General features: G+C 43.8%; 1 protein-coding gene across 1 annotated transcript; it reads right to left on the bottom strand.

The window, feature by feature from the left end:
- Positions 1 to 13,660: 13,660 nt before the first annotated feature.
- Positions 13,661 to 14,915, bottom strand: LOC126535392 (uncharacterized). Its single transcript, XM_055073077.2, has one exon. It carries the CDS (start codon positions 14,876 to 14,878, stop codon positions 13,661 to 13,663), a length of 1,218 nt encoding a protein of 405 aa, XP_054929052.2. The 5' UTR covers positions 14,879 to 14,915.
- Between the last annotated feature and the right edge of the window lie 5,832 nt (positions 14,916 to 20,747).

Here is a 20,747-nt window from a genome sequence, read left to right on the forward strand (position 1 = left end):
AAGCGATGAGTGCCAATGTGACCCGTGTTATAAGCATACGTATGCGTAGTGTTGCCGAAGGATGCTACAACCCCACTAACCGACGCACCTCTAACGGAGATGTGTGGTTACTCCCGCATGCTGACTGAGGAGGCATTGTTGAACTAAGACAATGTTGCAGTTCCATTGCGTGAATAACAAGAGACGACTATCAAAATCGTCCGCAACAGCCTCTATACCGTCGTGGTTCGGTGATTCATTTAAGGCGATTTAATGCGTATGCATTCCTTGGCGAGTTCCCCAGCCTCGTCACACGAAGAGTGTAATGCCTCGTATCTGCAGAAATATGCATAATTTGCAAAGTTAAAAATTTTATTCGTTATTATGGTGTAATTCTAAATGATTGGTAGCTTTATTAGCAATAAGGAACAATATAAAGAAAAAAATAAAAAAAACGCCCATCGACACACATAGGGTTCCTTAGAAAAAACCATGCGGAAATTGATAATAGGGGTAGGCCAACTCAAATTTGAAGTTGGGTCATCTTGAACTTTGGATGTGGGCCAACTTAAATTGGACGGCGCGGAAACCTGAAATTTGGGACTGGGCCAATATAAACTTGAAGGGCCAACGTAAAATTTCGGGGATGGGCCAACTTGAATTTAAGCACACACCAAATAAAATTTAATGGTGTGCCAACCTAAATTTGGGGGCTGGCTGACGTGAAATATTCAGGTGGACCAACTGAAATTTGGACGTGGGCAAAATGAAATTCGAGTGTGCGCCAACTCAAATTTCAGGCGGGCAACTTAAATTTGGGGATGAGCCAACTTGAAATATGGGGACAGGCCAATTGAATTTGGGTGTGGGCCAATTAAAATCTTAAGGTCATCATGATCAGCATGGCTACGCCCACTGCAGGGCAAAGGCCTCTCCCATACTTCTCCAACTACCCCGGTCATCCCCTAATTGTGGCCTTGTTGTACCTGCAAACTTCCTAATCTCATCCGCCCACAATAAATTTCTGCCGCCCCCTGCTTCGCTTCCCTTCCCTTGGAATCCAGTCCGTAACCCTTAATGACCATCGGTTATCTTCCCTCTTCATTACGTGCCCTGCCCATGCCCATTTTTTTTTCTTGATTTCAACTAAGATGTCATTACCTCACGTTTGTTCCCTCCGCCAATCAGCTCTCTTCTTATCTCCCCTTAATGTTTCGCCCATCATTCTTCTTTCCATAGCTCGTTGCGTCATCCTCAATTTATGTAGAACCCTTTCTGTAAGCTTCCAGGTTTCTGCCCCGTAGGTGAGTACTGGTAAGACACAGCTGTTGTGCACTTTTCTCTTTAGGGATAATGGGAAACCTGCTGTTCATGATCTGAGAATGCCTGCCAAACACACCCCAGCCCATTCTTATTCTTCTGATTATTTCAGTCTCATGATCCGTATCCGCAGTCACTACCTGTCCTAAGTAGATGTATTCCCTTACGACTTCCGGTGGTAACTACCTATTGTAAACTGCTGTTCCCTTCCAAGACAGTTAAACATTACTTTAGTTTTCTGAGATTAATTTTTAGACCCACCCTTCGGCTTTGCCTCTCCAGGTCAGTGAGCATGCATTGCAGTTTGTCCCCTGAGTTACTAAGCAAGGCAATATCATCAGCAAATCGCAAGTTACCAAGGTATTCTCCATTAAATCTTATCCCAAATTCTTCCCAATCCAGGTCTCTGAATACCTCCTGTAAACACGCTGTGAATAGCATCGGAGAGGTGGTATCTCCCTGCCTGACGCCTTTCTTTATTGGGATTTTGTTGCTTTCTTTATGGAGGACTACGGTGGCTGTGGAGCCGCTATGTATATCTTTCAGTATTTTTACATACGGCTCGTCTACACCTTGATTCCGCAATGCCTCCATGACTGCTGAGGTTTCGACTGAATCAAACGCTTTCTTGTAATCAACGAAATCTATATATAAAGGTTGGTTATATTCCGCACATTTTTCTATCACCTGATTGATAGTAAGAATATGGTCTGTTGTTGAGTAGCCTTTACGGAATCCTGCCTGGTCTTTTGGTTGATGGAAGTCTAAGGTGTTCCTGATTCTATTTGCAATTACCTTAGTAAATACTTTGTAGGCAACGGACAGTAAACTGATCGGTCTATAATTTTTCAAGTCCTTGGCGTCCCCTTTCTTATGTATTAGGAATATGTTAGCGTTTTTCCAAGATTCCGGTACGCTCGAAGTCATGAGGCATTGCGTATACAGGGTGGCCAGTTTCTCTAGAACGATCTGCCCACCATCCTTCAACAAATCTGCTGTTACCTGATCCTCCCCAGCTGTCTTCCCCCTTTGCATAGTTCCCAAGGCTTTCGTTACTTCTTCCGGTGTTACCTGTGGAATTTCGAATTCCTCTAGAATATTCTCTTTTCCATAAACGTCGTGGGTGCCACTGTTACTGTATAAATCTCTATAGAACACCTCAGCCACTTCAACTATCTCATCCATATTAGTAATGATATTGCCCGCTTTGTCTCTTAACGCATACATCTGATTCTTGCCAATTCCTAGTTTCTTCTTCACTGCTTTTAGGCTTCCTCCGTTCCTGAGAGCATGTTAAATTCTATCCATATTATACTTCCTTATGTCAGCTGTCTTACGCTTGTTGATTAACTTCGAAAGTTCTGCCAGTTCTATTCTAGCTTCAGGGTTCGAGGCTTTCATACATTGGCGTTTCTTGATCAGATCTTTCGTCTCCTGCGATAGCTGACTGGTATCCATTCTAATGGAGTTACCACCGACTTCTATTGCACACTCCTTAATGATGCCCACAAGATTGTCGTTCATTGCTTCAACACTAAGATCCTCTTCCTGAGTTAAAGCCGAATACCTGTTCTGCAGCTTGATCTGGAATTCCTCTATTTTCCCTCTTACCGCTAACTCATTGATTGACTTCTTGTGTACCAGTTGCTTCCGTTCCCTCCTCAGGTCTAGGCTAATACGAGCTCTTACCATCCTATGGTCACTGCAGCGCACCTTGCAGAGCACGTACACATCTTGTATGATGCCAGGGTTAGCGCAGAGTGTGAAGTCTATTTCATTTCTAGTCTCGCCGTTCGGGCTCCTCCACGTCCACTTTCGGCTATCTCGCTTGCGGAAGAAGGTATTCATTATCCCCATATTATTCTGTTCCGCAAACTCTACTAATAACTATCGCCTGCTATTCCTAGTGCCTATGCCATATTCGCCCACTACCTTGTCTCCAGCCTGCTGCTTGCCTACCTTGGCATTGAAGTCGCCCATCAGTATACTGTATTTTGTTTTGACTTTGCCCATCGCCGATTCCACGTCTTCATAGAAGCTTTCGACTTGCTGGTCATCATGATTGGATGTAGGGGCGTAGACCTGTACAACCTTCATTTTGTACCTCTTATTACGTTTCACAACAAGACCTGCCACCCTCTCGTTAGTGCTGTAGAATTCCTGTATGTTACCAGCTATGTTCTTATTAATCAGGAATCCGAATCCTAGTTCTCGTCTCTCCGCTAAGCCCCGGTAGCACAGGACGTGCCCGCTTTTTAGCACTGTATATGCTTCTTTTGACGTCCTAACTTCACTGAGCCCTATTATAGCCCGTTTACTGCCCTCTACTTCCTCCAATAGCACTGCTAGATTCACCTCACTAGATAACGTTCTAGCGTTAAACGTTGCCAGGTTCATATTCCAATGGCGGCCTGTCGTAATGACGGCCTGTCATAATCAATGAAAGCTATATATAAGGGTTGGTTATATTCTGCACATTTCTCCATCACCTTATTTATAGTGTGAATATCGACTCTTGTTGAGTAGCCTTTACGAAATCCTGCCTGGTCCTTTAGTTGACAGAATTCTAAGGTGTTCCTGATTCTAGTTGCGATTGCCTTAGTAAATACTTTGTAGACGACGGAGAGTAAGCTAATGGGTCTATAATTTTTCAAGCCTTTAGCGTCCCCTTTTCCTATGCATCAAGATTATGTTGGCATTCTTCCTAGATTCCGGTACATTCAAGGTCATGAGGCATTGCGTATACACGGTGGCCAGGTTTTCTAGAACAATCTGCCCACCATCTTTCAACAAATCTGCTGTTATCTGATCCTCGCCAGCTGCCTTCTCCCTTTGCATAACTCCCTAGGCTTTCTTTAGTTCTTCCGGCGTTACTTGTGGGATGCCAAATTCCTCTAGACTGTTCCCTCTTCCATTATCGTCGTTGGGTGCCACTGGTACAGTAGAAATCTCTATAGAGATCTAGGAATAGCTTAATTTCCATCTACTTGATGGAGGAGGCTGCAAGTAAAAGCTGCTCCAGTAGGCAGCTTGACGAGGCCCGCAGCCCCCTCTACAGAATATTCGGGAACAGCATACATGCAAACACATATGCATCATACATACATATATACACATACACATATACATATGTATACATACAAATATATACACATACTCGTATATACTCTCATGAACCCACATACTCGCATATACACATGCACAGCCATATCCATACATAGCCACTGGTGACTAAACCAAAAATACTTAGGGTAGCTTGTGTGGTTCTCACGGTGAATACAAATGAGACAAGAATACGCCTTTGAACATTATATACACACATATATATATACACACACATGCATTCATATACCCGTATATGCATACGCACTCGTATACATATCTACACACACACACATATACAGAAGCATATATACACACGTTATATACATACTAGCCGAGAGGATGTACGCTCAACCAGTAATTTAAAAATCCTGCATATACAAGTCTCTCAGTTGTTGGGCCGTTATTTGGGTGATATCAATGCCTAGATTATTATATTTATTTACAAGCATTGGCATTGTGTGCGACAGCTTTTTCCTTAACTAATTTGTTCTGGGTGTGACCACCCGCCATATCTCTTTATGACGGGTAACATAAAATTTGTCATTAAGTTCAAGGTTAGAAAGTTCTTGTAGAAAGGAGCAGTTAAGTTTTACTTCCCGCCTAAATGCAGTTGTTAACTCGTACTGGTACAACTTTAACACAGAAATTATGTCGGCTTCCTGAAATAAGTGTATAGTATGGGAGTTGTAGGGGACATTAAAGAGTAGCCGAACAAACTTCTTTTGCAAGACAAGTAGTTTATGCAAATTAACAAAGGTAGTTGTACCCCATACCAATAAGCAATAATAGAGGTACGAATAAAAAAGCGAGTTATAAATGAGAAGTTTAACTTTGAACGGCAATAGTGATTTACATTTCCACGTCATGCCAATGACCCTAGATAACTGGATTGTGACTGCGTCAATGTGTTCGTCCCAGAGCATGTTACTCGAAAACGTTACGCCGAGAGTTCTCATACTAGTAACCATTTCTATCGTTTTTTCCCCGTACATAATGTTAATATTTGAATTCACGGGCTTATTTTTAGGCCTAACGAGCACAGCTTTGGTTTTGTTTGTATTTATTTCTAATTGGTTCATTATTGACCAGTCCCTCAGCTTAGAGAGCATGAGGTTCGTTTCATACTCTGTATCTGTACAGTTTGTTCCTGATACAAATATACTGGCGTCATCAGCATACAGGACATATTTCGCGTTTAGGTAAATATTAGTTACATCATTGATATAGGCGTTAAACAGAAGGGGCCCCAAAACACTTCCCTGCGGAACTCCTTTTCAAATAGGCTTCATACTTGAACAATGCATATCTATCTGAACAAATTGCTGCTGCTTGCTAGGTAAGATTTAATTAGTGCTAAAGAATGACCTCGAATGTCATAGCTATGAAGTTTTTCAATCAATGTTAAATGGTGAATATTATCAAATGCTTTGCTAAAATCCACATAGACGCCAAGCACAAGTCTTCTTTCTTCGAATTTGGATAAGATGAATTCAATCCTCATAAGATGTATCCTCAGCCATTTGAACTATCTTATCCATATTAGTAATGATACTGTGGCTTTGTCTCTTAACCCATACACCTGCTTCTTGCCTATTCCTAGTTTCCTCCGTTGCTGAGAGTATGCTCAATTCTCAGGAACGGACGAAATTGTCAGGAAATCTTGACGCGGGCCAACTCAAATTTATGGGTGGAGTAACCTAACTTTTGGGTGGGCCAACTTGAAATTTGGGGGGGGCGACCTGAAATTTGGGGATATGCTCACGCACGCCTAGACAAATCCAGTAGAGCTTCTGCATTATTTTTTGAAGGCAAAATAGTAATTGTAAAAGAATATTAGGGGTGCGACACTTGAAGGTATACTATTCAATGGGACTAATAACTTGTTTTGTTGGATGGAGGCGCAGTATTTAGTTGCGAGGCAAAAGTGCTTCTAACATGTTGCGCGAGACATATAAGCACCAATTGAAACGGCGCCTGGGTGTTCACATGGTAAATTATTTATAAGTGAGCGTTTTCCGCCGTTGTGTATTGATAAATTACTGGGCTTGTAAGAGAATCAACTCCTGTTGGTCTTAATCGTTCTTACTTTTTCTCTTTTTTGTTGTAATAAAATGCTCTTCCCTTCTTTCTTTTTTTCGCTCTTTCTTTCTTTCGTTACTTCTTTCTGTATTTCAAGAAGTATATACGGTAGCCAGGTGCCGTATTTTTGTCGCTCTACAGCTACTTCTCGCACCAGTACCCAACACCTTCCAGTATTAAGCGCCAGTCCAACGCTCCAGTATCAAGCGCACGACAATCGCCCCGTAATCCGGCATGGCATTGGACACTGGGTGATGGATTTTTCAAAAGAGAGAGCCTTGTAACGTGCACTTTATCTGGTATAACTTGACTGGTTCCATTATGTGAAAAATTTAGTCACAAAGCTCTACGTTCGTTCGATATATGCTGATGTCCTTGCAGTGTACCGGACTGACATTGGTGCAGATGCCCAAATGTGCGGCATAATTTTTTTTAGATCATTTATCACCGCTAAGCAAGTCAGTCTAGCTGTCTAACAGGTAACTTGAAGGGTTCATGTATTTTGCATTCCGGCACGTGGAGAGTTCTTTTTGAAGTAGCGTCGACCGTGACTAGCGCTAAGGCTTGCGCATCTAATGTAGCACGGCTACCAGATTACTTCAGCCTTCAGAACAACAGGGCCAGGTGGTGCTGCTGACGCTGCTGAACAGCAACACTCGCAGGAGCGAACGAAAAACTCACCAGCGTGCTCAGTCGCGACAGCGTGTTGTGTAGACGAGTACGAGCTTTGAGATTCCGCACAGGCCTGCCGTTCTGTGCGGTAACAGCGTAGAAAACTCACAGGTCTGACGCACACCCAATAAGTTCTACGCATTTCCGGTAAGGTAGTCCAAAATAAAGATAAAAGTCGAGCGTGCCCCACTGCTTTTAGCAGTTAGCTATACTTGTTGGCTTTCTCGTGCCAAAGTGTTGTCCTTGTGTCATATTCAGGGGATGGATACTTTCCCGTGTGCTTAGGGTACATTAACGGGAATCAACACTGCTTAATGGCCTAGTTGGACTGTTGTATGCATGGTTACACGAATTCCGCGCAAACAAACGGACAATGAAGAAAATACATGTGGAAATGCGTTTGGGCTGAAATGTCGTGGCCATGATGCCAACATTCCAACAAGCCCAATTAGCTGTCTTGATTCACCAAATTTCTAGTCAACGCTTGTGTCATGCATTTTCTTCTTTTTCCTTCTGTTTCCGCTGAATTTTCCTAACCATGAATCCCGTAACAGAGTCGTAGGCAATGGCGTAGCCAGAAATTTTGTTCGGTGGGGTGGGGCGGGGCTTACGTTGCAGCTCGGCCTTCTTCTCATAGAATTTGTCGAAGGAGCAAATTCATTATGTATAACTGCATTGCAAATTTCCAAAGATGCTGCAAACGAATTTTTGAACACTATGCACTGCCAAGACAAGTAAAATATGTATTTTTTCATAACAGAACATTCTCGTGTGTCCCAAAAATTGTGCCCGAAGTAAGTGATATCAATACTTCCATTTTTTTTTGTCTATTTAATAAGTAAAGAAAATATCACAAAATGTAGACCTATATCAGTTCGAAACCAGCAAAGCAGTCCATGCCGCTGATATGGCAAATGTAAAGGCCGTGAAATTAAGAAGTTGAGGACAAATATTTTAATGAAAATTTCCCATTCAAGAACATTGTTTACACATCTGTACATATGCAACGGCCAGGGAAAAAGCTCAATGACGCTCTCCTTCGTTCCATTCTATTGCGCAGGAACAGCTGTCACCGGTCGTGTATTGTGAGTAAATGCACCAAAATTTAACCGAGTAATTACACCGAAAGTCGCAACACACAGCACATCCAAAATTAAGGAGTTCTGCAAAATATACGAGGGCGAGGTAAATGAATGTGAGCCGATGCGAATGTGTGACAAACAGGGCACTTTATTTAAAAGTAGTCTCCACGAGCATTGAGACATTTGCCGCACTGACTAACGAGTCGCGTGATGCCCGTCCCATAAAGCTCCTCAGGTTGCTGCTGCAAAAAGCCTGTAAGTTACTCCTTTACGTCATCGTCCGACGCCTATCTAGTTCCCTTGAGCTATTTTTTTCAATTAACCCAAATTGTCGAAGTCACAAGGCGACTGTTCTGGTCTGTATGGCGGATTTTGCCGCGTTTTGTCAAGCTTTGCCAGTTTTGTGATAACCGCGTCAACGACGTGGGGACGGGCATTGGTGTGGAGCAAAATGACCCCATTTAGTTTGTTCTTGATTGCAACACGCAGCAGATCCGGCGTTTCACAATACCGGAAATGATTGATAGTTTCTTCAGATTTAGCAAATTCGATCAGCAATGGCCCCTGGTGATCGAAAAAAAAAGTCAACAACACCTTTCTGGCAGAAATAACGGCCTTTGCTTCCTTTGGGGGCGGTGAATTCGAATGATTCCACTGTAAGCATTGCCGTCGTGTTCCTGGCTCGTAATAGTGGCACCATGATTCCTCCCCGGTGACAATTGCAGACAAGAAGATGTCACCCAAATTGTGATCCTCCATCATATGAGTCAAGGCAGCAGCGAACCTCTCGGTATTCTGGCGATCGTTTAAAATCTTGAGCATCCATTGAGCACACAAGAGCCGATAACCGAGATGTTTATGAAATATGGTGTGAACCGAACCATGACTGATGTTCACACGCTCTACCATTTCGTCAATGGTTATCATCCGCTCATGTGTATTCAGCTCATCAGCCTTTGCAATTGCGTTGGGGGGGGGGGGGGGGGAGGATATTGCACGGTTGCGTTGGCCCGGTTTTTGGATCGTCTTTGCAACTTCCACGTCCTTCTTTAACCCCTTTGCTCCAACGCTCCACAGTGGCTAATGAAATACATTGTTCAATGTACACGGCAGCCATACGGCGACTAATTTCTTTTTGAGAAACACCTTCGGCTGTCAAAAACTTCACGACACCACGCTGTTAATTTTTTGGAGCATGCATTATGTCATGTAACCATGTTCAACCCCGTGTATGAAAGCATTAAAGAAAATTTATCCTCACGCCTGCGTGTCACGATCATAGAGACATAAATATGTACAGGCTCTAACAGAATATTCATGCCCATAATGACACATTCGTGTACTCTCATTTCCCCCTCGTGATAAAGGAATGGAATCGCCTCGATGCTTCAGTCATTCCTGCAGACTCATTACCTCAGTTCACATCACGGTTAGAATCCATATCAAGCAATCAATAACGCAGTATTATTCGCATAATATGATTTGTAACTCTTCTAAGCCGTGCTGGTTTTCGTGTAGGTGTTTACGGTCATTTTTTTTTCCCGTTTTCTGTCCTTTCATGAACTATTGTCTGTTTTGCTGCGCATCCCAGTTGAAAAACACAACAGGAAATTTTCACAGTCTGTCGTATTTTGGGACGTTGTTTCTGTAGTTCTGTTGTCTGTAGTTCTGTTGTTTGTAGTGTGATGTCCTGTAGTAGAAAGTTCTGTAGTTCTTGATCAATATTTAATTAAACATTGACAGAGACCTCCTTAAGGCTATGTAAATTTGTTAGTACAAAAAAGAAAAATATAAAAGTAAAAAAAAATAAAAAAATAACGTGGCCGCCTAGGATTCGAACTTGCGACCTCACGATTCCGAGCACGGCATCTTACCACTGCACCACTCCTGACATTTTTTTTCTTTATTGCATGGAAATATTGGTAGTGTCAAATCAATGCAGTTACATTACATATGAACATACACGCATACAAAACAAATTCACACACAGTATGCAGTCCAATGACAGTTCAAAATTCTGGCAAACAAACACAAGCGTCCAGACGCGAAATCCATTCAGGTACGGGATCATATGTAGCAACCACACTACGTACTTGAGCAGTCTCTTCACGGAAGATAGACCTTGTCGAGCGAGGGGGCTCGGCATGTCTGTCGATAATTCGACTTCTCCATAATGAATAAAGTCCTAATAACATAAACAAATCGTATGGTGTATTACTGGCTGTCTTTTTGAAAGGAAGCAACCGGATACCATAACGTGTGAGAGGAAAGTCTTTTTTGAGAGTTCTTTGTAGAATGTCCCAAAAATGAAATGCGTCACGACAAAGTATAAAGCAATGCTCTATTGTCTCGGGTTGATTGCAAAGTCTACAATTTGTATTCCAGGGTACGAACAGTCCTTTTTCCTGAAGCCACGTTTTAACTGGCAGTGTGGAGGTGTGCAGCTTGAAGAAAAACGTTTTCGCTGCAGGCGCAATGCACATTCTACGGACACGGCAAAGAACATCTTGGCCATATAGAGACAGATACGGCTTTCGATACAGAGGTTCAGGGAAAAGGTTATCTATAAGTGCTACATTTAGCGACGTGCGATTAACGGTAAACAAATATTCAAGGGTGAACCTGGCTTTTAAGAAGGAAATAGTGTCGACAAGTTCCTTTAGGAAGCCCCATAACGGTAGTTCTTGAGCAAAGTTTGTCGTGACATAAAGAAAAGGGAGGTGTGACGCAAGACGTGCTCGATTAACTGCGAGCAAGAATGGATGACGGACATTTTTAAGGTAAAATAAGCGCATGACCAATTGTCGCACAAACAAATGCACAAGACCCAGGCCTCCCTTTTCAAGCGGGAGAAAAAGGTTGTCCCTTCTCATGGCTTCCCATGATGAATGCCAAATAAAACATGCAAATATTCTATGAAATGCCTGGACATGGACACGTGAGCAGTGTAAGACCTGCAGAACATAAAGAAGCTTCGAAGCGAGAAATGTATTGCATGCCTTAGCTCTCGCAAAAATGGAGAGGTCACGTCCCTGCCAGGTTGTCACCTTTCGACGAATAGTGGTTATCGTGGACGTCCAATGAGGTCCACTATTACGGAAGTTATCGAGAGGTACTCCAAGATATCGCAACGGAGACTGATTCCAATGAATATTCGCGAATATAGAGGGAGTGAGTGCCCACATGCCTAGCCAAAAGCCTCTACTTTTTTCAAAATTTACAGTAGCTCCTGCAGTCTCACAGAAACGCAGGGTAGCGTCTATTGCCTTGGCAATGCTTGGCTTATCGACGCAAAAGAAGGCAATGTCATCTGCATAAGCTAGCACTTTAATTTCCTCATCGGCATACCTGTATCCTTTAATGCTCGAGTCGCAAAGCACGCTTAAGCAAAGCGGTTCTAAGTATATGGCGAAGAGTAAAGGCGAGAGAGGACAACCCTGACGAACGGATGACTGTACCTGTATTATATCCGAGAGGGTACGGTTCACAATTAACTTTGTAGTGCAATGTTTATAACAAAGTGTTATACCATTGTATAATACATCCCCTAACTGAAGATGTCGCAGTAGTTGGAACAAAAATTTGTGTTGAACCTTATCAAAAGCTTTGGCGAGGTCAATCTGGAGAAGAGCTACTTGATCCGTACTACCCTCTATGCACTCAAGGACTGAACGTGCGATATGAACATTTGTCTGTATAGAGCGGCCTCGAATTCCGCATGTTTGATGATCACCTACTAATTTAGTAATGACTGTTTGCAATCTATTTGTCAGTACTTTTGCAAATATCTTGTAATCCACGTTACACAACGATATCGGCCTATATCCGTTTACCCTCTTTATTATTTCATCATCAGTGCTCTTTGGTATCAAGGTTGTGTGGCACTGATAGAAAGATGGAGGAAGCTCACCATATTGATAGGCTTCCTCGAAAAGCTGCTCAAGAAAAGGACACAGGAATTCCTGAAATTTTATATAAAATTCCGCACTAAGGCCATCAGGGCCAGGCGTCTTGTTTTTCTGAAGCGTTTCGATGGCAAAATTTATTTCTTCTCGAGTGATTGGCCCATCAACGCTGAGGCGATCGTCTTCTTCTAAGTGTGGCATAAGCGAAATAAACTGATCAGCGTTTTCTTCGTATCCATTCTGAGACTTAATTGCAGTGAAAAGATCTTTATAATGAGCTTCAAATAGGTTTATTATTTGGGACGTTTCTGTGTATATAGACCCACCAGACTCAATTTCCAATATTTGCTTGGAAAGCGCATATCGCTTTTCATCACCGAGAGCCCTTTTTGCGGGCTGCTCTTCTGTGAAGCGAGTTGTGCGTGAACGTACCATTGCTCCTTTGTACACTTCCGTCTCATATTTCTGTATTTGTGCGCGAACTGCATTTATTTCATCACTGTACAATCCTGGTTCCTGGCTTTCAAAAGCGTGCAGCTTGTGCAGTAGATCATGAAGGTAATGCTTTTCAGCTTTTTTTCTTTGAGACAGCTCACATGAAATGGCAATCGCCTCATTTTTCACTCTATTTTTGAACATTTCCCATTGAGCAAACAATGGAAGCTGTTGACATTGTGTTATTTCTAGCCATAATTCTTTCACTTTGTTTACGAAACTTTCCTCTCGTAAAAGTTGTGTATTAAGTTGCCACAGTGCCCAGTTTGGAGCAAGCTTGCGAAATTTTCGAGGACCCCATGAAACAGCTACCAAACAGTGGTCTGTGAAAAATACGGGCTTCACGGCGTAGTTGTGGATGTGAGACCAGAGATTCGTCGAAACATACACACGATCAAGTCGAGCGTGGGAGACGCCTTGAAAGTGCGTGAACCGAACCCAAGAAGGTGTGTAGGCTCCCACGTCTATTAGATTGTGATCTTCCGTTAACTGATGCAGGAAAGTAGCACTTGCATCATAACGATTAGTTAGGTATGAGTGATCTCTGGAATCACAAACACAGTTGAAGTCTCCCAACAGTACCAAATCTCTGTCAGTATCTAGGAGCGGAGCAAGTGAGAGGAAGAAAGCCCTCCTGTCATTAACTTTTGAGGGAGCATAAACGCAAATAAACCGCCAATTACGGCCATGAAAAGAGAGGTCACAGCATATAAGGCGGCCTTCCCCATCAACACGTAGCGACAATGAAGAATGATTTAACTGCTTTCTGATTAACAAAAAGCATCCAGCGGAAGCACCACATGCTTGGCTAATACACACCTCGTAATCAGGTTGAAAAGTTTGCAGCGCAAGGTTGAAATCACCAGCAGACGATATCTTTGTCTCTTGCACTGCACCAACATCAACTTCATGCTGCCTAAGCACGTGTAGTAACTGCTGCTGGCGTCTTATATTCCTCAGCCCACGTACGTTGAGTGTCGCTACACATAAGGGGAGGGTGAAGGCGGTAGCCATTTTGCTCACCTAAAGCTTTTGTGTTTCATCGCCCTTGGCCACAGGTAAATCTGTGGTCTTGCTCCCTTTGGACTTCTTTGTGGCACTCTCCTGACTACGCTGATAAAACCGGCGCGGCACATTATTACCAGGAGAGGTAGGTCGCTGAGCAATAGGAGACACTTTCTCGGGCGCCTGTAGTGCACTTGCTGTTACTGCGTCGTTGAATGGTGCCGGACGTTTCCTTGTCTGACCTATGTCCATCGCCTCTTCCTCTTCTTCCTTGTCATCAGGGGGCTTTTCTTTAAGGCTTGCTAGGCCAGGTGGGCAAACTGAGTCATCCTCGCCTGTAGCCTCGCTAGTATTACTTGGGCTGTTGTGACTGCTTGGCGTTGGCTTCAAGGACTCCTGGTCTTCGTCCCTAATGCCACCTGTAGTCTCTCCGGTGGCATCTACTACCTCTGTAGAATCCATGAGATGGTCCAGTTGTGGCTCGTCTGCGTTATATTGCCCAGAACGAAGCTTATTGGCGTATGTGGACACGCAGGCGTCCGCTGAGTGACCAAATCGGCGGCACTGTAAGCATCTCGGTGTTCTGCATTGTCGACGAACGTGTCCCACACGCTTGCAACGAAGGCACAGCGGAGGCCTACCGGGGATAAGTACGAGGCACTGATGTCCATAAATGGACATAATGTGCGGTATTGAGCTTACGGTGATAGTGTCCTTGAGCACCAAGGAAACCTCCCGGTTTGTTGTCACCCACTGTTCCATACCAGTGCACCTCCATACTTCTCTCTCCACCGACTTCACCTGACCATAGCTCTGGAACGCCTCTTCAACGCGTCGTGGTTCAAGGTGAGGTGGAAGCCATAGTAATTTAAGCTTGATGTTTTTAGTCTCCGGATCTATCACCATGCACTTCAGCCCTTTGACACGGAGCTCACCACAAGCGACGAGAGTTTGTTTTGCCGCACTACTAGCGCAAGTAACCATCCATACATGGCTCATTTGATACTGTCCGACACCTACAATATCTGAAGTATTCACTACCTCAAGCAGAGCGTCTCGGAAGTCAGGAGCACGGTATGGTCTGCCACTCAAGTCCGCATGAAGGAAGACAGAATTCAAAACGTCGTTACCGGTTGGTAGACGCGGGAGGACAACTTTGTAACTTGCATCTTCGTTCAAAAACGGGGTCGACGATCCTCGGCCTGGGGCCGATACGCTGTTTCCAGCAGAGAGCATTTTCGAGCACAGCCGTTCCACACGGCTTCTTCTTCTTCTGCTTTTCGAGTGTACATTGTGGCCATGTCAACAGTACGACGTACTGATGCGCTGATGTTTATATTTGCATTTTAAGAGCCAAGATCCGCTATCTACCGCGTCAAGTGCCGCATCTCTAGAAGAGCAAGAGTGTTCGTACCATCGCCAGGTACATCGTGGAGTGCTAGAACATCGATTCTGATGTCCGATATCCATATTAAATAAGAAATTGAGAAATAGACAACGTTGACTTTTAGGGTTATTACTGCTAGTTTCGACAGTTGTCTCTCGTTCTTTACACTTTTGAGCGCGCATATAATTCGTGTGTACAATGCAAAATAGCTACATAAACATTCGTGGATGAGAGTTCTTTCTGACAGCATACTGGCTTCTCACGGCAGCACTGTACCAGATTAATGAGACCCGAGCGAGACAGCCTTTCACGCAACTTTGTGGAACAACCCAAATCTTCTTTTCCGCTTCGCATAAGCTTGTGAAATATTCCTGGGAAATTAACTAATGTGTCAGTGTAACAGCACATTTAAGTCCACAGGCCTGTGTGCCACATCTTACCAAAAAAAAAAAAAAATGAAACGGATACGCAGCCATTCCCGCAGATGGTATGATTTTGATCAGCGGCCGATCTTGAGGAGGCCGGTAAGGCGTTGCTCAAGTCGCGTCGTCACGGCACAATCATAACTATTCGCCACGTCGACTTTAATGCCGGTGTTGGTGCCATCAGCATTGCCGCCTTCAGAGAAGCGCGATTGAATACCGCGCAAGAGAAAGGTACAGTGTACACCACCGATGCGAAAATAACATACAATTTTAAAGGGCCGCGAGGGAAAGCGCTTCTGTTGCGACTTCGGAACTCTTGGCCGTCGCGATCGAATGTTTCTGCTGCGACGTCAGAATTGGTGTCGTAACGTCGGAGTCGCTGTCAGGATATAAAGCTGTTGTTCCGACTTCAGAACTCTTCTTGTCGCGACATAACGTTTCTGTTGCGACTTCATAACTATTGGCCTTCGCGACAGAATGCTTCTGTTGCGACATCAGAATTTCTGTCGTAACGTCAGAAATGACACTCAATTAAGAAATGTCAAGAACTTCTGTCGTACAACAGAATTTCTGTAGTTGCGACAGGAATTCCTCTTGTCATTTTCAACTGGGCACTACAGAAGCTTGTCGCATCGCACAATTTCAGTGCACTTCTGTTGTCATCATTGGGTACCTGTTGCGACGAGAGGTTTCCGTTGTGGAACAGTTCTCTGTAGTACAACAGAAGTTTGTCCATTGCTTCAGGAACACTTCTGTTATGACAACTGGGGGCCTGTTGCAACGATAGGTTTCTGTAGTACAACATCTTTCTGTAGTACAACAGAAGTTTTTCGGGTTACTTCAGGAACATTTCTGTTGGGACAGCAGGGTGCCTGTAGTGATGACAAATTTTTCTGTAGTACTACAAAAATCTGTTGTAGAGCTTCAGCTTTCTGTTGTAACAACAGACATACGACAGACTGTACTTCTGTAGTCACAACAAAAAAAGTCTGTTGTACATCAGAAAAGTCTGTCGCTTCATCAGGAATCTGTAGTTACTACAGAAAAATCCTGTTGTACAACAGAAATTTCTGTAGTACTGAACGCAAACTCTGTTGTCATTTTCAACTGGGATGTGTCCTAGACATGTTTATTTATTTATTTATTTATTTATTTATTTATTTATTTATTTATTTATTTAAAGATACCTTACAGGCCCTTAGAGGCATTGTGTAAGGGGAAAGGGTAAACTCAAAGACAATACAATAATTAGAATATATATGTGAATACATATACAAAATATACAATGTAAGAAATCCGCTAACATGCAGTAATGTGGTGTTAAAAATTCTACAAAAGACAAACCGAATGCTTTTGAACGCGACAGGTCAGTGAACAAGAAACTTTCACAAAGTACAATATAACCAATAGAATTACAGAGCGAGCGGGACAATACTTGGCTACAACAAAACAGTATTTAAGTGGTAGTAGCACAATAATAACGGGAAACTCAAGAAAAAATGACACGTTATGTTGTGTAGAGTTTGAAAAATCCGTTGTTAGAAGATGGCGGAATTTTTTCTTGTCACTCTCATAAGTAAAAACGTTAGGAACATTGCTCCATAGGCAAATGGCTCTTGGAAGAGCGGAGTAGTTAAATGAATTAGTCTTTCCGTAGATGCGCATGAAATCGAACTGATTGTACCGCAGGTGTGACCTCTAATGAGGAGTTTCAAGAGGCAAAACTGATGGTGCTGTATTATAGACATATTTATGAAATAATGGTAGCAGGGCTATATCACGACGATCATGCAAGGGCTGTAGTGAGAGGTCGAGTTTAATTTTTGTTACGCTTTTGTTGTAGTCTTAACAACGTGAAATAATATGCGCAGCCCTATTCTGAATAGATTTAGTCCACATTTGTTTTTTCCATGTAGTGTTACCTTGTTGTATTGCGTTTCTTGTTTGGCTCATTGGCACGCTATTTGTACGTGCACACTTATTACCACATATTTTTTTATACTCACCTGCCATGGTCCCTAATGGGACTGGCAGTATTAAAAATAAATAAATAAATGAAATAAGTAAGAGTCCCTGGGTGCTACGCGCATGCCTCGCAGATAATGAACCGAAACATTACTGCGCAGGGAGGGTTGGATCAGTTTCATTTGACTCGCCCTGGTACATTAGAAGTGCGAGGATACGAAGGAATAAACAGATGCGAAAATAGAGCTTGATAAAGGGCAAAAACGCGTCCTGGAAGCAAAGTTCATTACACGTATACACGAAACCTCGCAACAAGATATTTAAATATACGTATAAATCTCCAATAAATCTACAGATCTAAGAAAACGTCACTGTCATTGAATGAGTCACTGAATATAAGTCAACCCGCCGTGGTTGCTCTGTGGCTATGGTGTTGGGCTGCTGAGCACGAGGTCGCGGGATCGAATGCCGGCCACGGCGGCCGCCTTTCGATGGGGGCGAAATGCGAAAACACCCGTGTGCTTAGATTTAGGTGCACGTTAAAGAACACCAGGTGGTCAAAATTTCCGGAGTCTACCACTACGCGTGCCTCATAATCGGAAAGTGGTTTTGGCAAGTAAAACCCCATAATTTAATTTTGTTTAATATAAGTCACCGAATACCACAGAAATAGCAAATAAATATGTTGCACAATCACCGATTCACAGATCACAGAATCCTAAGGCCCGCCTCTTCATCCTTCCACTCCCCCCGACGTATCGCGCGCGGCGGAAGGCGGCGCGCTTCCTCCCCCGCTTTTCTATTTTGCGCAGCGAAGACTGAGCCACCATCTCCGGCTCACCCATGCCACCTACCCTCCTACACTTTCACTCAGACATGCACCATGCGGCGCGCGGTCACGATGTTTTTGCGTAGGAATTATGTGAAACATGAGAGTGACGACGACGGCAGAAATGCGCATGAAGTGTTCATATAATTTCTATCGCACTAATGTAATAAAACTATCTGGCAACTGAGGCGTCCCATGGCCCTTTATTTTCCATGAAAAAGGAACGAAATCGAACTTTCACCATGCAGCATTTCGTTGCGCCTTAACAATGCGTTTTTTTCTTTCTTTTGTGGGACCGGAGCACCGAAAAAAAAGGCAAAGTATCTTGGCCACAATCGAATGCCTACTTTGGTTGCCTAATGCTTGGTCCACAGAGAACCATACGCCTACTGCTCGGTATTCTACACTGGCGAGACAAGACTTCCCGGAGAGATCGCGCTCAAGCGAACGTGTTGCAATCCGTCGAGTTCCCGTAGTGATGGCGGCGAGCGACCGTTGTTTCTTTTTCTCTGCTAGCCAGAATCCGTCCAAAACTCTGCCAGGCCAAAATTCACTCGGTCAGACAAAAACGAACGCGCACCGAAGTGCGTCGCGTCGCGGTCGGGAGAACACGAGAAAAACGCATGCGCTCTGGCTTGCTCTGGCTTGCTCTGGCAGCCCATGGGTAGCGAGAACAAGAAAATGGAAGAAGCTCAATGTCTCCTCGCGAATAAAAGCCAAAGTACAAAAATAAGAACGTAGTTAGATTTGCTGCCTTTAGTGCCTTGGCATGGATGCTATGGCGCAAGTGAAAAAAATGTTGACATTCTTTTCTCTGACATGACGGCACAAATGAACCATCACAACACTTCGTCTCATCGGACCTCGCTGCGTACTTTGTGAACTTGTCTGATAGTGTGTTAATTTGGCTTGCCTCCTTCTATGGTCCGATGTACGAGTTTAGAAAAGTTAATACACCTTTGGCGACAAATGTTTGCAACAACATTAAACCTACAAAGTTGCGGAATTTAAAGTCTAAAGCACTACTTTGGGAATATCAATGCACATTCCACATCCAACGTTTATGAGAACTTTATACCCATGAAGCTTCGGAAATAAAATCCATGCGCTGCGTAGATTCCGTGGCCTCCGCGAGAAGCCGCAAGAAGCCCGCTCGCCACGAAAGCGCCCTTGAAACTTTCTGCTCGGATGGGGGCTCCTTGCGTTATTTGATTCCCGGTGCATTGGCGTTGTCGCGAAATCTAGCCCGAGTTTAGAATGTTCGCGCCTAAATGGGTTTTCGAGAGTGAAAAACACATCCTAGATAAAATTCAGCATTATTTCCGGTGCCGGGGGTTGTTTTGGTCGGCGGTGCAGAACAGCACGAAAAAATTTCGGGGAGGGGGGGGGGGGGGGGAGGGGAGGCCGAAGCCGTTTTCGTAGCCTCATATGGGCGCCACAGTTGAGCGCCGGCAGCTGCGGCATCTTCATGCAGCTGCAGCACGTGGCGTGATGTCATACGATATCAACGCATGGTCAAAACGAAAACAAAAAGCAATGGATTTGACAATTACTAAAAACGTAAAATAAGTCGCAGGGGAAGCGTCCTCACAAATACCGAGATAAATTTACGCGTGTAGCTTGATATCGCGTGACAGAAGGACTGCGATGTCCCTGACATGCAAAAATATATGACGAATTTATACAATGGTAACAAACGCACTTTGCATTGCCATTTAGTCTTATCCAAAGCGGGTGCTTCGTATGCACAAGAACTTTCGACCTCAATTTTGTACAATCCTTATGTAGTTGATCGCGATCATAGGCAGTATTCACTAATATACTGTCTGCACCAATTTCCTGAGTGAGGCCAACTAATTTGAGCCAGTGGACCGTGCAGCAGTTGCCATTCTTGATCACGATCAAAAAATTTAATGTGAATCGGGCTTGATCGCAATCTAAAGAACCCGCGTTGCACCGGTAATGCGGGAAGACCAAAGACAAAAGCGGGCAAAATAAAAGCGGCCCTTTTCTTGTAACACATCTAACGGAGTTCAGATGTCACACAGTACGGTGCGCATTCTTTTGACAAATAGGCTACCTAATGTTGCGCCTTTGCTAAAGCGCTTCACTCATTCCAACTTTGTACAAGAGAAATGCTAGCGATCAACATGCACATCGAAGCAGCCCGCGCACGCTGTCACGGAAACACGAGAAATCACAATGCGCGTCGCAGGCGCAAATGAGCCAGCACTCAGTGGCGTCACTGAAAGCACGTCGAAGTTGAGCTGCACAGAGCATCTCCCTTGCATCCGTGCTTGGCCCTGCTTTAAATGCGTAAGTATTTCTAGGTCAACTCACTGAGGAAAACCGTCGCTGACGCGAGACGCTAAGAAGGGGAGTTTCTTTCCCAACGGGCTAAACAACCTTGCTTGCTGAAGGCAAATGCCGCTCGTTCTTTCTGGAAGGTCCACAATTAAAACAAAAGCTGCATGTGTCAGATAGCACAGTTCTAACCCT

The sequence above is a fragment of the Dermacentor andersoni genome, chromosome 7 (genome assembly GCF_023375885.2).
Source record: "Dermacentor andersoni chromosome 7, qqDerAnde1_hic_scaffold, whole genome shotgun sequence".
Taxonomy (NCBI): Eukaryota; Metazoa; Arthropoda; class Arachnida; order Ixodida; family Ixodidae; genus Dermacentor; species Dermacentor andersoni.